The sequence below is a fragment of the Phaenicophaeus curvirostris genome, chromosome 10 (genome assembly GCF_032191515.1).
Source record: "Phaenicophaeus curvirostris isolate KB17595 chromosome 10, BPBGC_Pcur_1.0, whole genome shotgun sequence".
In the NCBI taxonomy this organism is placed as follows: domain Eukaryota; kingdom Metazoa; phylum Chordata; class Aves; order Cuculiformes; family Cuculidae; genus Phaenicophaeus; species Phaenicophaeus curvirostris.
Window position 1 is genome coordinate 1,439,769 of NC_091401.1, and position 13,563 is coordinate 1,453,331.

Consider the following 13,563-nt stretch of genomic DNA (forward strand, 5'->3'; position numbering starts at 1 on the left):
GTTGGAAGAGACCCACCGGATCATCGAGTCCAACCATTCCTATCAAACATCCAATCATTCCTATCAATCAAACATGACCACTTGGCTGCAAATACTGTCCAACAGTTATCAATCACAGCTTGTCTGGAAGCAGACAGACACGACAACAAAGTGCTGGAGTCTGTAACTCAAAGTTCACTTGAAGAGGAGACTCCTTACAAACCTTACCTGTGCCAAGGATGCTCCACTTCCTTTTTTTAGCTCTGAGAAGTTCTCGCTCAGTTTTCCTCCCTTGTTACTCGAGTTGCATTTATAGCACATCCACCTCATGAGGCCTTTGGTTACCACCCCACACTCTTTACTCAGCAGACACAGCGAATGGTACAAGTGGCCACAGCTGTAAAGAGAAGAGAGCTTTGCTGGGTGCTCGAAAGCAGGGTAACACATCCCAACAGCTCTACACTTTGGTCAAAAAAAACCCCAACCCTCTGGTCAAGAGAAAACAAAGCTGCTTCTCTGTAAATACAGATCAGCAGTGTATACGCTCCCTTCATACCTCTGCACCCTAGGGTAGTATTTCTAGACTTGCAAGCATAGCAGTAGATGCTCATTTGATGATACAGTTACAGACCGTAATACGAAGTTAATAACCATCCTGTCTTATTTTACAGCCACCCAGTCACAGACAGAAAAATGAAGATGCCAGAGTACATAGTCAGGGCTGCAATAGACCCGAGATGCACAGATACAGGCAAATAAACTCTGGGTACTGCAACTGCCCCAGCTGCATTGCTGGGAGAGATAAGAGATGAAATGACAGCTTAGCAAGCAGCGCTCAGAGCAGCTTTCAGCCGAGCCAGAGGTGGCTGCATGCAGAGGTGGCTGGTTCTCCTGGGTCTGATCAGCCAGCCCATCTCCCAGGGCACAGGAGCAGGGAATGCTCCCCGGAATACATCTGATTACTTGTACAAATCAGAGACCAGTAGCTCTTTTTTTTTGATTTCTTTTAAACTATTAGCATGATCACAACTAGGACCCTTAACTTTACCTGAAAACAATGATTTCATCAGCAGTTTCTTGCCTTCTTTTGTACTGTTGTAGACAAATGCAGCAGTAATCCTGCTTGGGGGTAAGCCCTCTAGTGACAGAAGCTCTTAGGTTACACAGGGACCAGTGCAGATCATGGTTTAAAAGGTTCGTCGTTGTCTCTAAAAGGGTCTGTGTGGAAGAAAATATATAGAATAACTAGGTCATTTTGTCATCCCCAGACTGCAGGAACTCCACGCTGATCAATTCTTCATAACAAGCAGCTTAGCAGATTACCAAGAGCAAAACCAAGCCAACAGAATTGCTTCTTTTTGCATGTTTTCTAGCCACTGCCCTCAAAACACTTATCCTTTTATCACATGTTAATGGAGGCAATACCTTTTCACTCTCAGACAGATAAGTGCTTTATTGATTTTTGTCAAAGAGCATTGAGAGAGACATGGTAACTCATTTTGTCCTCTTCCCTACCAAACCCTCCTTCCTTTTTTCCCCTCTACCTGGTAAACTACTGCTTACATCCTCCGTTTCAGTAGGAATGTGCTGATAAAATAGAAAGACCAAATGCTCTACGGCAATTAAAATATAAACACCCCCCACCCCCATCTGCTAGCTCTTCCCAACTGAGATTTCCATTTCTGAGGAGCCAAATGCACGATACCCTTCATTTTCAGTGGTCAGTGCTTCTTTCACAGCAGGTATTAGTTGTTGGTGCCCTGGTCTGTGATCTACTGATGCTCTGTAGCAGCAACTCACAAAAGGCTGAAGCGGTTGCACCGATGGTTCACATCTGGCCTGGTCCAGATGTGCCTCGCAGCCTGCACCAAACCACTGCCAGGCAGCAACAGAAGACCCGCGGTGCCAGGGCAGAGTGTTCCCAAGAACCCAAACAAGAGATAATGGCCCTGTATGGTCAGCCCTCTGCAGCAAAGGTGTTTCCAATTTATTTTTAGGTTGGCTGCTGCTGCACAGAGGCCTGAGAAGTAGTGGGATGGCAGTGCCAGAGGGTAGGTAGAACCACGGAGGGCCAGTCTGGAGGAAGCCTATGCATTCTGGTTTAGAGAAATGGTGTTTTAGAAAACCAATGAAGTTTGGAGACTGCCAAAGGCAGGAGTGAGATACAGGTAAGATCTCATCCAGTGCCAAAGGAAGTGAGGCATTACCATAGAGAAGTGGCAAACCAGCCTAATTTACAATATCCTTATTTACAACTGTGTAAAAACACAAAATATCTCAGGTTTGTGCCTTTGAATCCCTAACTGCAGGATGAGCTGGAGAAAAAGCAGATGTTTATCCTTCCGGTCCATTTAACACAGAACTGAGCTACAGAGGTGCTCACCTGTCAGTCCCTTCACTCGCAATCTGTCTGTGAGCAACACAAACACACTCCCCTTCCCCGACCACTAAAACACAAATCACTTCCACGTCTGTTTACTTTGCCCTGCAGAGGGAAAGGGCAAATAAGAGGGAGCAGTCTGCTCGATAGCTTAAAGCAACCCCTGTATAGAGCAGAAGATGGAACAGAAACGTGTGCAACTTACTTGTTCATAGTTAAAAGTGTCCAGCATTCCCAGGACAAGTCCTTGAATTTCTCCCAGTTTCCCTTTTCCATAAACTGGATCCTGTATGAAAAAATGAAAAGCTACAGCTGAGTCACAGGATATGACCATTCTGGCGCTTCCTAAATATTTGTTTTTCATTCCTGATCCGTATCACAAATGGAAGTTACAACTCCAGATTTAAAGACGCTGTACACGCACAAGAACAGCAGAATAATATACCGATGGGAAACCTGGTAATTAGCAAAACCGAGTAGAAGACAACATCAACATTAATTTCTGTGCCTGCCCCAACAGACTTCAGATGCGACCTCAGAAATTTCATCTAGGAGATGCAAGGGCTGACTAGAGAACGCGTTTGAGGAATATTGAAGACCACAGCAGAAAACACCCTGCAGTGACACAGGAGGTGCTGCTGCTTGACCCGCCTGCTGCGGGTGCCTGCTGGGCAGCGAGCCCCGGGCCCCACGCTGCCAGCGGGCTCCTGCCTGGGTCAGAGGGTAATTCACTCCCGAGTCCCTGGGCATCCATGGGTCACCCTCAACCGCATTCCACCCCCTCAGCCACAGGCTGAAAGAGCACGGGGGCAGGGGGCTGTGAAGCTGCACAGCAGGATGTAGAAATCCTGAGCAGTCCTGGTCGCCCACCACAGATGACAGGATGATCATCTAGAAGGTGGGCACCCGAGGCTCTTCTGTTGTCGCAGGGATGATGTCCCTGTGCTGTGAGCAGCTCTGTTTCCATACCCCAGCAGTTCTAGTACAGTCATTGCCCTGGCCTAGCTCAAACCATGTCCTGCTCCAAACCAAATACTCCCTTTCTCCTCCACATGCACCCTGGCACCCGCTGACGCATCGCCCAGTGCAGAACAGGAACCCTAGTCTGGGATCCACTACCCTGCTCTGAGCCGAGTTTAGCAAGCTGCACGGACCCTCAAACAGAGAAAGGCAAAGCACTGGAAGAGGGGAGAATCTTCTGCAACGTCCTTTCCTCCCACCAGCCCCCTCTGCGCAGGCCCACGGGGGCACGGGACCAAGCCAGGAACCACCTCTGCCCAACAGCTGGCACGGCAAGAGCCTGCTGACGGCTCCCAGAGGCCACAAGCAGCAGCAGCACTACTGTCACCTGGCAGAATTGACCCTGAAAGGCCCCTGCCAACACACTTCCATCTCACAGGAACACAGCTCCCTCCTGGTCGTCTTTCCCAGCAGCAGCAAGATCAGACTAGAATCACACAAATCCTCAGTGCTGGCAGGTAGTCATTGAAATGGACCTAGAAATATGTATTTTTTCCTGGTGGGTAGCAGTGGCAGGGTACAGGAAAAAGCCTAATGGAAGTTGGGAAAAGCGACTGGTGGAATGAGCAAAAAAAAAAAAAAAAAAAAGAGACAGACTGGCAAGATGTGAAAAGGAAAGTAACCGAGAGTAGAAAAATGACAGAGACAGTGGAAACCCGAACAGAAGGGGCTGAATGAACAAGCTCTGCATGAGAGGAATGAGAAAAGGGGTAGGAGCAAGGCTGATTATGTGCTGGGACGGAGAGCGAGGGAGAGAAAGGATAATCCAGAGTGAAAAAGCAAGCTGACAAAGACAACTGAAGTGGCATGGAAGTTCCACTGCACGACACGCAGAGAGATCACCAGAACAGTGATCAAAACCAAGCCAAGCACTTTTTGTACAACAACGTTCAGAGGAAGTGTGACAGGCAGAAACACCAACATTCAAGCCTAAATAAAAACAGCACTGAGTAATATCACTTGAGTCAAAACCAGCTGGAGATGTGGAGAATACAGAAGAGCTCAACGTGCTGCAGAGGCTACTTCTTCACTAGGTGAACAGCACAGCCTCAAACAACACCAAGCTTCCTCTCCGCATACATAATTTAAAAGCAACAGCGTAGAAAGTGCACTGCACTGAGTCACATTATGAATTATGGAGGGCAACAGGGAACTCTGGACACCAACACTGCACGTAAACGATCCATAACATAGAGCAAGTTAATTTTGTGTCCACCAGATTTTTTCCTAAAGCACTCAAATCTATGGCCAAGGCAACTCAAACAGGTAACTCACACGCTGTACAGATGCGACCATTAACATACAGCAACTCCAGCTTCCCAAGCAACTCGCTTCTTGCCTGGATAGAGACAGAGGAGGAAGAGGGGATGAGAAGAGCGAGGAATAAATAAAGCCACCTCAGCTTTACAGAGAAGGAATATGAATCTGAAGGCCAACTTTCAGTTCCTTAGTTTGATGATCTAAAAAAACGGCAGGTAGGAAGAGCAGATTACCCTCCGACGAGGAGCCGTGCGGTATGGTCTGGCAAAGCCTCACACTGAGCCTGACAGCCAAGGACAAGCAGCAAAGTTCATGCCCATTTCCCACCAGCCGCCACAGCAGATGGTGCTTCCCAGGCTGGGGCTGCGGGCAGCTGCCACGGGTGTGAAGTCCAGAGCCATCATTTCACAGCTCCAGTAAGCTATCCTGCTTTCCCCCAGTCTGCCAGGTTCAGCCTCACAAAATTTACATTCAGTGGAGCATCGTGGGATCACTCGCTTCTATGAAGGAATATGTTTCATTAATTCCACCTTATAAAACGTGTCTGTGTCTGGAATGTAAGCATGCTCCAAATACACTGGAGGGGACGGCGCATTAATAATAGTATGTTGCACCAAGCTAGGAACAGATCGCAGCTGCTTTTTCCTGGCTGGTATTTCCCTGAGGATGCGGCAACACTCAGCATGGTAAAACCAACGCCAAACTCACTGCCCAGTGCCACTACCGACACACAGACCACAAAAACCCGGCTCCAGAGGCAAGGCAGAGGTGCTCAATGCAGCTTCCCACCCAGCTGCGTCTCCTCCGTTCCCAATTTCTTCCCAGCTCCAGGAAACAGCGCTGTCTTTGCTAACAGCGCTCACAGAGCTGTGCTGATAAATGCACTAGGAACTCGGAAAACGCATTCACTAGCGGCTTGTCCCATCTGCAAGCGGACAGAGCAGCTATTGTACACAAAACTAATCCCAGCATCGACCTTTGGGACTGGAAAGAAAACAAGCAGGCAGGGCTTAAACCAGGATGGAAAAAAAAGGCAAAGGCTTTTTGGATCTTTCTGCTTCCACTCTGTAACAGATCTTGAAGATTCCTTCCCATCCCTTCGGGGCTCCTACAGATAGATTTTAAAGTTTCTGGCATGTCCAGCTCCATTTTGTAGGAGGCATCAGCTGCATCTCCTTCCAGAACATTCATGAAGGATTACAGATTGTAAGGGAATTACCACAACCTTCCAGCCCTCTTCAGACAGCATTCACAACCTTAATGGCATGGAATTTTTTTTAATGCTCAGGAGGTCTCCACTAGTATCTCTCCTAATAATAACTGCACAGCATGACTAAGGATGAGCAAGAGCATAAATACATGAATCGTTATTTCATATGACATCAATTCTCTAAAGTCAAGTTAACGTCCTGTAACACGCAGATGCCAGGACCTGTCTCTGTTCTGTGAGAGCTGAGGAGCCCAGTCACAGCCAGATGCCCTTCAGCAACGCATTTGGGTTGCAAAGTTAATATTTGCGTAAGGTATAATCTACAAGCAGTTAAGCCCAGAAGAGGAAGAAAAACAGTCGACTAAAATTGGAATACTCTAATTCCTTTCCAGGCAAGGCAAGATAATCTACCTCCGTGAACTGATGCCATCCACCTTACAACCCCCCCAGTTAATTCCTGGGCAGCTGTTCTACCCTCCAGACCTGCAGCTCCAGGGCACGTGTGCTCCACCAAGACTGGACCTCTTCTGGAACAGCTTTGGGGGCATTTTCAGACAAGCATCACTTATCAATCTGAGTTTCACAGAAATATTTTGAGGGCTTGGGAAAGGCCACACATTCACCAAGCAGAGAAGGGCCAGGTTAAGAGACAGCTGTGCAAAAGGAACCGCCACCCGGGGCTAACAAAATAGACACCTTCCTAACTAAGAAAGCTATTGAGACAGAGGGTTCTGGGGAAACACCATGTTATTCTTCCCCACAGGACACTTAAATGGCATTCCTAGATAATCCAAGGAAGCAGGAGACAGGTCACACTACACAGGGAGGCAAAACCCCAGTGCTCCCTGCTGCCTAACACAGGGGGAGTTTTTTTCCTGATCCCAAACACAGCAAGCATTCAGAACTCCTGAATATTTGACCCACATGGTAAGACTCACCACTATTCCCAAAACCAACTTCCCAGCTAATACAACGCACACTGTTCGATGAACCATGCTGTGCATCAAAACAAAACGCAACGAACACCTCCCACAGGCCTCCAGTGCGTGTCCTGAAGGAACAACACAACACAGCTCAACACGCACAAGCCAAAGCTACCTAGAGCAATACACTCCCAGGGATCCAGAAATAACACTTGGTGTGCAGGCAGTGGGAATAGAAATGTGCACTTTTAAGCACAAGAACAAAGGGTTAAATGGTCTGTCAGGTGACAAAGGCCTCTGATCCCAGTTGCAAAGAACTGAAGGTAGCAGACTGGTTACAGCCCAGGACAGACCAGTTACAGAGGAAGAGTCCACGCCCCGACACCAGGAGGACGACACCATTTCTCTGATCACCCAACGGGAGAGCAGCCTGCAGAGGTGCATTTCAAACCTGGGTTCCAAACAAGGGAAAACAAAATGTGCAGCAACCTGACCTAAGATTTACAGAAGCTTAAGTGATATTCAGAGGCAAAAAAAAATCCACCTTACAGCAGCTAGCAACTTCTAAAGGCCATCACTAAGCTGTCATCACTAACCAGAGGAAACCCAGAGATTCCCACGAGCAGCTAGCACCTCTCTACTGCCCACAAACAATCTGGGTCAGATCATCCATCCCACTATTTGCATTTGCAAATAGTGACAGTGAGGGATTGAATGAAATCTATAAAACATAAAGTGGTAAGAGGCAAAGTCAACTTATTTGGAGATCCCATAAATAAATATCCCCTTCCAGAGGATCTTCTAATGAGCTTTACGACACTATTTTCCCCGCACCAGTTTCTGAGCTATGAGGTACTAATTACTGTCCCTATTTTAGGAGGCTTTGAAACCACGTTCCTTACCTGGAATTCAATCCTCCTCTCTGAACACATTTGAAGAAGTCATCAGCTCTCCTCATCTTTTGCTCTAGTTTTAAAAAACAATTTGCCTTTTTAAATCTCTGTTTTGTCAGACTGAATTTGCAAGGCTGGCCAGGGAAATGGGATGAGCAGGAGCAATTTCCCCCTTCCTCCAAACCCAGTACCCAGAGTGGCACATGCTGCTCTCAGTAACCCCTTACACATTACTGTTCCCAGTAAAAGTCCTTCACCTGATGCACCATAAGTATTCCATTTTCCTTTGCAATAGTGCCATCGCACCAATATTCCACTGTACAACTGACAAAGACATTCCACTCATCTGCTGCCTCCAGGAAATTAATGCAAGCCCCTAGAAAAGGGTTTTTCTATTGCTGCTAGAAGTCACTCTGTAAGAAGAGAAATGAGATTAAATATTTGAAGATGGCATATAAGAATTTCTACCAATCCCAAAGGAGAATGAGATATTCCTCCGTACTGCCGTGCCTCCCAGCTGCGTTAACTTCACTGGTTTGCCTCTCACCCCAGTCTGGTAACTCTCAACATCACCCAAGGAAGCCTCCCTGCCAACCTCCTCACTTATTCATTCACAGCTTCTGTATCATTTCCTGCCTATGTTAAACATCAAACAAAGCCCCATAGGAAACTGTATCTGAAACTCCATCTAATGGCCCAGTTAAAACTAGATTAAATAAGTTATTGGAGACCCATTAAGTTTGCTCAACACTTTCTACCTTTGATAAAACCACATTTCATTTGATCACGCTTCCTATCCGCTCTTTTATATCTCCTCTCACTGTCTATAATTACTATTTTTTCCAAAATCCAAGATTGAGCATAATATTAAGATCAAACTAATAGGTTGCTAGAGGTGTGTGTTCACCCTGTGAAGCCTGTAAGCCCTTTCCTACATTTTCTTCTCTCATCTGGAACAGAAACCCTGAAGAGTAATTCAGCACATTCTCAACTCTTCAATCATTCCACCCCACAATGCACACAATTTCTCTAATTCATTTTCTGCACTTCTCAAGATTTGCTATTAAATCCCAACCTCATCCTTCGTCTATTTTGCACACTAACAAATCGTATCTGCTTGTGATCGCTCAACCCAAGATCCCATGTTGAAACCCATTTGAAGTAATACATTGCACCGTCAATCAGAACAGCCCAGTCACGATCTCTTCCTCCAAAGCCTACAAACTTGGCTTTAGTGTTTTTACAACCGTGCACCCCAAAGCCCCAGCTAAATGGCATTCAACAATCATAGAATCACAGAACGGTTTGGGTTGGAAGGAACGTCAAAGACCATCAAATTCCAACCCCCAGCCATGGGCAGGGACAACTCCCACTGGATCTAGTTGCTCCAAGCCCCATCTGACCCGGCCTTGAACCCCTCCAGGGATGGGGCAGCCACCCCTGCTCTGGACAACCTGAGCCACTGATTGCAAATTTAGTTGCAAGTTTTGACAAATTCATAGTAGCTTTGCCCCTAAAACTGCTAACTTTATCTCAAAGGCTGCAATTACTTTGAACCAAATGTTTTTTTCTGGTTTGTAGAAGTTACCTCAATTATCATCTCGCAGCTCTACGTGTTCCCACACGTCTCCTCAGAGGGTCAGATCTCCCAAGCCATTCTCTCAGCTTTTCCAACTTGCAAACTGAACTTTTTTATGATACTTTGAACCACGCAATAAGCTAATCCGATCTTGAACGACATGGAAACTGCTATTACATCTGGAACGTGTTCAGCTCTTCCCAATAACTGAGTCTCTTCAGAAACTCACCTGTAGAATTCGCTGCAGGATTGAAGGAAGAGCAATAAATGCAGCCATGTTGTTCAGCACTTGCATTGTCAAACTCTTCAGAGCTGAAATATCAAACACAAAAGCCACCAGCAGGTCAGTAGGATTCAAGAAGTAAAGAGAGATTAATCTTTGCAATTAAGAGTTTTATTTCAGTTCATGTTTTCTAGTTTGAAAATGGCTTTTCCATTTTTCTCTTCTGCATATGTTTTGCACTAAGCACACACAGCTTTTTGTATCATAAAATACATTTAAAAGTTTTGATTTCATGATATTTCTCCCTTCCCCTCCCACACTCTTTATACTGTCGACATTCACATTTTGAGACTTACTTTGTAGGACCATCATTCCCTTTTCCTGCTGTTAGCAGAAACCCATTTGGATTCCTTATCCCTCTTACAGTCCCACAGACTCTAAAACTTTCTAGCATTAACACTTGCCTCAAACTTGTTCCTCGAACCCTGGTTCCCCAAAGTAAGAGCCAATATTCAGACATGCATGGACCCAGCAATTCAGCTTTGTGGGGACGAGCTAGTTAGAGCCCGTTTGGAAATGTGCACTTTAGTAATGAAACAAAATAGTAATGTAGGATCCAGGTGTATTATTCACTCATCATTTCTTCTATTACTTCAGATAATTACTTTTCTGCAGACATTAACTCCCAAAAATGGATAATCTAGGGACCATTTTGAATTTAGAGGAAAAGATGAGTTGAGGGAAGAGTGGAGACGTATATTTTTGGGTTACCGATCTCCACAAGAACCTCCCCCGAGTCCACGTAGAGCTAACAGTCACTGGAAGGAAAGAAGTGGAAAGAAGTAGAGGGAGGACGGACAGTACGACCACAGCGGCTTGTAATATGCTGTGATCCTTAACCACACACAGCTACAATCACTGTGGAGCACAGGCCTGGAATGGAGCAAAAGACATAACCTCTGTCCCAAAACCACAGTATCTAAGACTAAAAAGAGGCTTGAATCTCCCGCAAAGGGAGGTTTTTCAAGATGTGCTGCTGACACCCACAACAGACTTGAGGTACCAGAACTGGAGAAGAGAATTTAGCTGGTGTATTGGAGTTCTACTGGTTTTATATCTAAAAGACGGGTGCAGGGACAAGCGTACAAGAAGGCCAAGCACGCAAGATGACAGTATATTGTGTCAGAAGTTCCCAAAGCACAGACTGCAACCTACTTACAATCTGGAAAGTCTTTGTACGTGCTGTGCAACTCGGCTTTTTCAAAGAGACCATCTTCAATGGAACCAATCAATTAGCAGAGGCTACAGTAGTGTCCCTCTTCCACTCAGTAATGCAAAAAAAGCACCTGACTGAGAGCTGCAGCCTAGCAAATGCCCAGCCTGCGTCAATCCTACGGCCACTGCAGTTCAGATCTACTGCAGGAGCAGAATATTTAGGAGTTGGGTAATAAAACCACTTTTCTTCTATTCATTCTGTAGAGGAGAAGAGACAGCATGCAGATTTTGATTAATAATTGGGGTCACAATGGTCAAAATACTTACACTCAGAGTACCGACACTGAGAAGAACCAGATAATTTCTGGGGGGACATCATAGCCTCCAGCAGGGGAAACCACAGGGCCTGAAATAATCGAATGCGAGGAAAAAAAACAGTAAGAACACGGCAGTACTAATAATGAGCTGTGACCAACATCCAAGCCCATTTCCAAGGACTCACTTCCGCATTTTGAAGAACAGAACTACGTTCTTCCTGACTGCGGTGGAACAGAACTGAAACATATTAAAATGACCTCAGAGCAAAGCACTTGGGAATCTGCTTTCAGTCTTGACTGTTCAGATCTTAGACCGAGCCCACTGCTCCCTCTTCTCCATTCTCTATGTTTCTTTACTGGAATTGTGACAACAATCTTCTTTTACTACAACTACTTCTCCGTGTGAAATGCAAACTCATAGAATCACAGAATCATCAAGGTAGGAAAAGAGCTCTAAGTTCACGCAGTCCAACCATGAGCCCAATATCACCCAGTCTACTAAACCACGTCCTAAAGTGCCACATTTACATGTTTTTTGAGCACCTACAGGGATGGTGACTCCACCACTGCCCTGGGCAGCCTGTTCCACTGCTCCAACACCTTTCAGTGAAGAAATCTTTCCTAATATCCAACTTAAATCTCCCCTGACAACTTGAGGCTATTTCCTCTCATCCTATAATTTGATAATTGGAAGAAGAGACCAACATCCATCTCACCACAACCTCCTTTCCTGGAGCTGCAGAGAGCGATGAGGTCTCCCCTCAGCATCCTTTTCTCCAGGCAAAACAGTCCCAGGTCCCTCTGCTGCTCCCAGACCCCTGGGCTCCAGCCCCTTCCCCAGCTCTGTTCCCTTCTCTGGACGCGCTCCAGCCCCTCAATGTCCTTCTTGCAGCAAACGGCCCAAAACCAAACCCAGGATTCAAGCTGTGGCCTCATCAGCACCGAACACAGTGGGACGATCCCTGCCCTGCTGCCGCTGGCCACCCCACGGCTGATCCAAGCCAGGATGCTGTTGGCCTTCTCGACCACCTGGGCCGCTGCTGGCTTATGTTCAGCTGCTGCTGACCAGCACCTCCAGGTCCTTTTCCACCAGGCAGCTTTCCAGCCACTGTTTTCCATGCCTGGAGCACTGCCTGGGGTTGTTGTAACCCAAGTGCAGCACCTGGCACTCTCTGCTCCAGAGCTGCTTACGTAATTGCACAGCACAGTAAACAGATTCCAACTCAAAAAGGGCACCTAAATTCTCCAGGCGGTATAGAGGAGTTGGGAAAATTCTCATAAAGTTGCTCAGGGGAAGCTGGTCCTTCATTTGGTGACTGGCATCAACTCTTGCTTGGGCATCAACAAAGCAATTCCAGCAGGTTGAACAGGACCCAGGGCGAGAGCAAACACTAAATCAAACCAGTCAGGCAGGCAGGCAGGCTTGGGGTGCACACAAACCCCTCTTCAATATGTCACAGCAGCTCTCTGCACAATAAAATCATTTAAGAGGAACTGAGCAGGTCACCTCATACACTGTGCAGTGCTTGGAAGAAACTACAGGCTTCTTGACTTCCAGACACCCACCCCTTCCAATATGGGAACAACACTTTCAGTACCGAGTTCAGTTACATAAGGGATGTGTAATCTTAGGAGTAAAGGTGCCTTCTGTGTCACTGACGTTGGCAAAATGGAAATGCAATCTCAGCACAAGGAGGCAGGCAAACCCAGTTCCCTCTGCAAGAGCTCAAGCAACCTGTATTGCCCCTGCCCAGCAAAGATCAGGGTGACATTGGATTCAGGATTTGCGGATGTATTCAGAACAGCAATATTGAGCAACCACAGTGACAGCAGCACCAGCTTTGTGCCACCACAAAGCAGGCTCAAGCCTTATCATGCCTTCTTTAGTATCTGATTAACATTCACACCAAAATTTCAACTTGGGCTAAAATGGGGGAAGGGACGTCACCTCATCTGCTTCTCAGCTGCTGATACGCACTTTATTTTGTGCTTCACCCTTATGCGTGAGGCTTTCTCTGTTGTGGGTCTAAAACCTGAACCATGGCAAGAAGAACATAAGGCAGAGGAAAACAATGACTGCTTGAGACATGTCAGTAACTAACAGATGGGGGAAAGGAAGAAGCATCTGTAGAGGAAGTCTAAGGAGATGCAGAGGTGTTTGTTGATTTTAGCGATGTATTTTTCTTACTTCTAACAACCTTACCTCTCGCTGTTGCTGGTCTAAACTGTACGAATTTCTCTGGCACAGGGCAATTGTTTTCATTAAGGTATCTTCAACGTTTTCTAGCAAGGGGAGTTCAGATGAGCCTAAGTTTGGGGGAAGAAACAAATTGCAATTACAAAAAGTATCAGACACCCAATCGTTCCACAAAATAAAACTATGCTGCTCATCTAAAGCCTCTTGTCCACGGTGAGCAACTAAACTATAAAGACAGCTCTCGACTTTTGGCACTTTTCCTGAATAGCACAATAAAATAGGCATAGTAAAACATTTCACATAATTGAATAAGGAAGATCTTAGCTGTGGTTCAGGATACAATTAAGCAACAAATAGGGGCACTGCA

The 13,563-nt window shown here is 46.2% G+C and overlaps 1 protein-coding gene across 1 annotated transcript in view; it reads right to left on the bottom strand.

Annotated features, from left to right (window-relative positions):
* VPS8 (VPS8 subunit of CORVET complex) overlaps window positions 1-13,563 on the bottom strand; it is a 72,413-nt gene that overhangs the window by 11,528 nt on the left and 47,322 nt on the right. The window contains exons 38-43 of the mRNA XM_069865005.1: window positions 13,203-13,306; window positions 11,010-11,088; window positions 9,474-9,556; window positions 2,565-2,645; window positions 1,028-1,197; window positions 208-376 (exon numbers count right to left, since the gene is read on the bottom strand). Coding sequence (XP_069721106.1) covers window positions 208-376; window positions 1,028-1,197; window positions 2,565-2,645; window positions 9,474-9,556; window positions 11,010-11,088; window positions 13,203-13,306 — 686 coding nt within the window. The remainder of the gene's footprint in view (window positions 1-207; window positions 377-1,027; window positions 1,198-2,564; window positions 2,646-9,473; window positions 9,557-11,009; window positions 11,089-13,202; window positions 13,307-13,563) is intronic.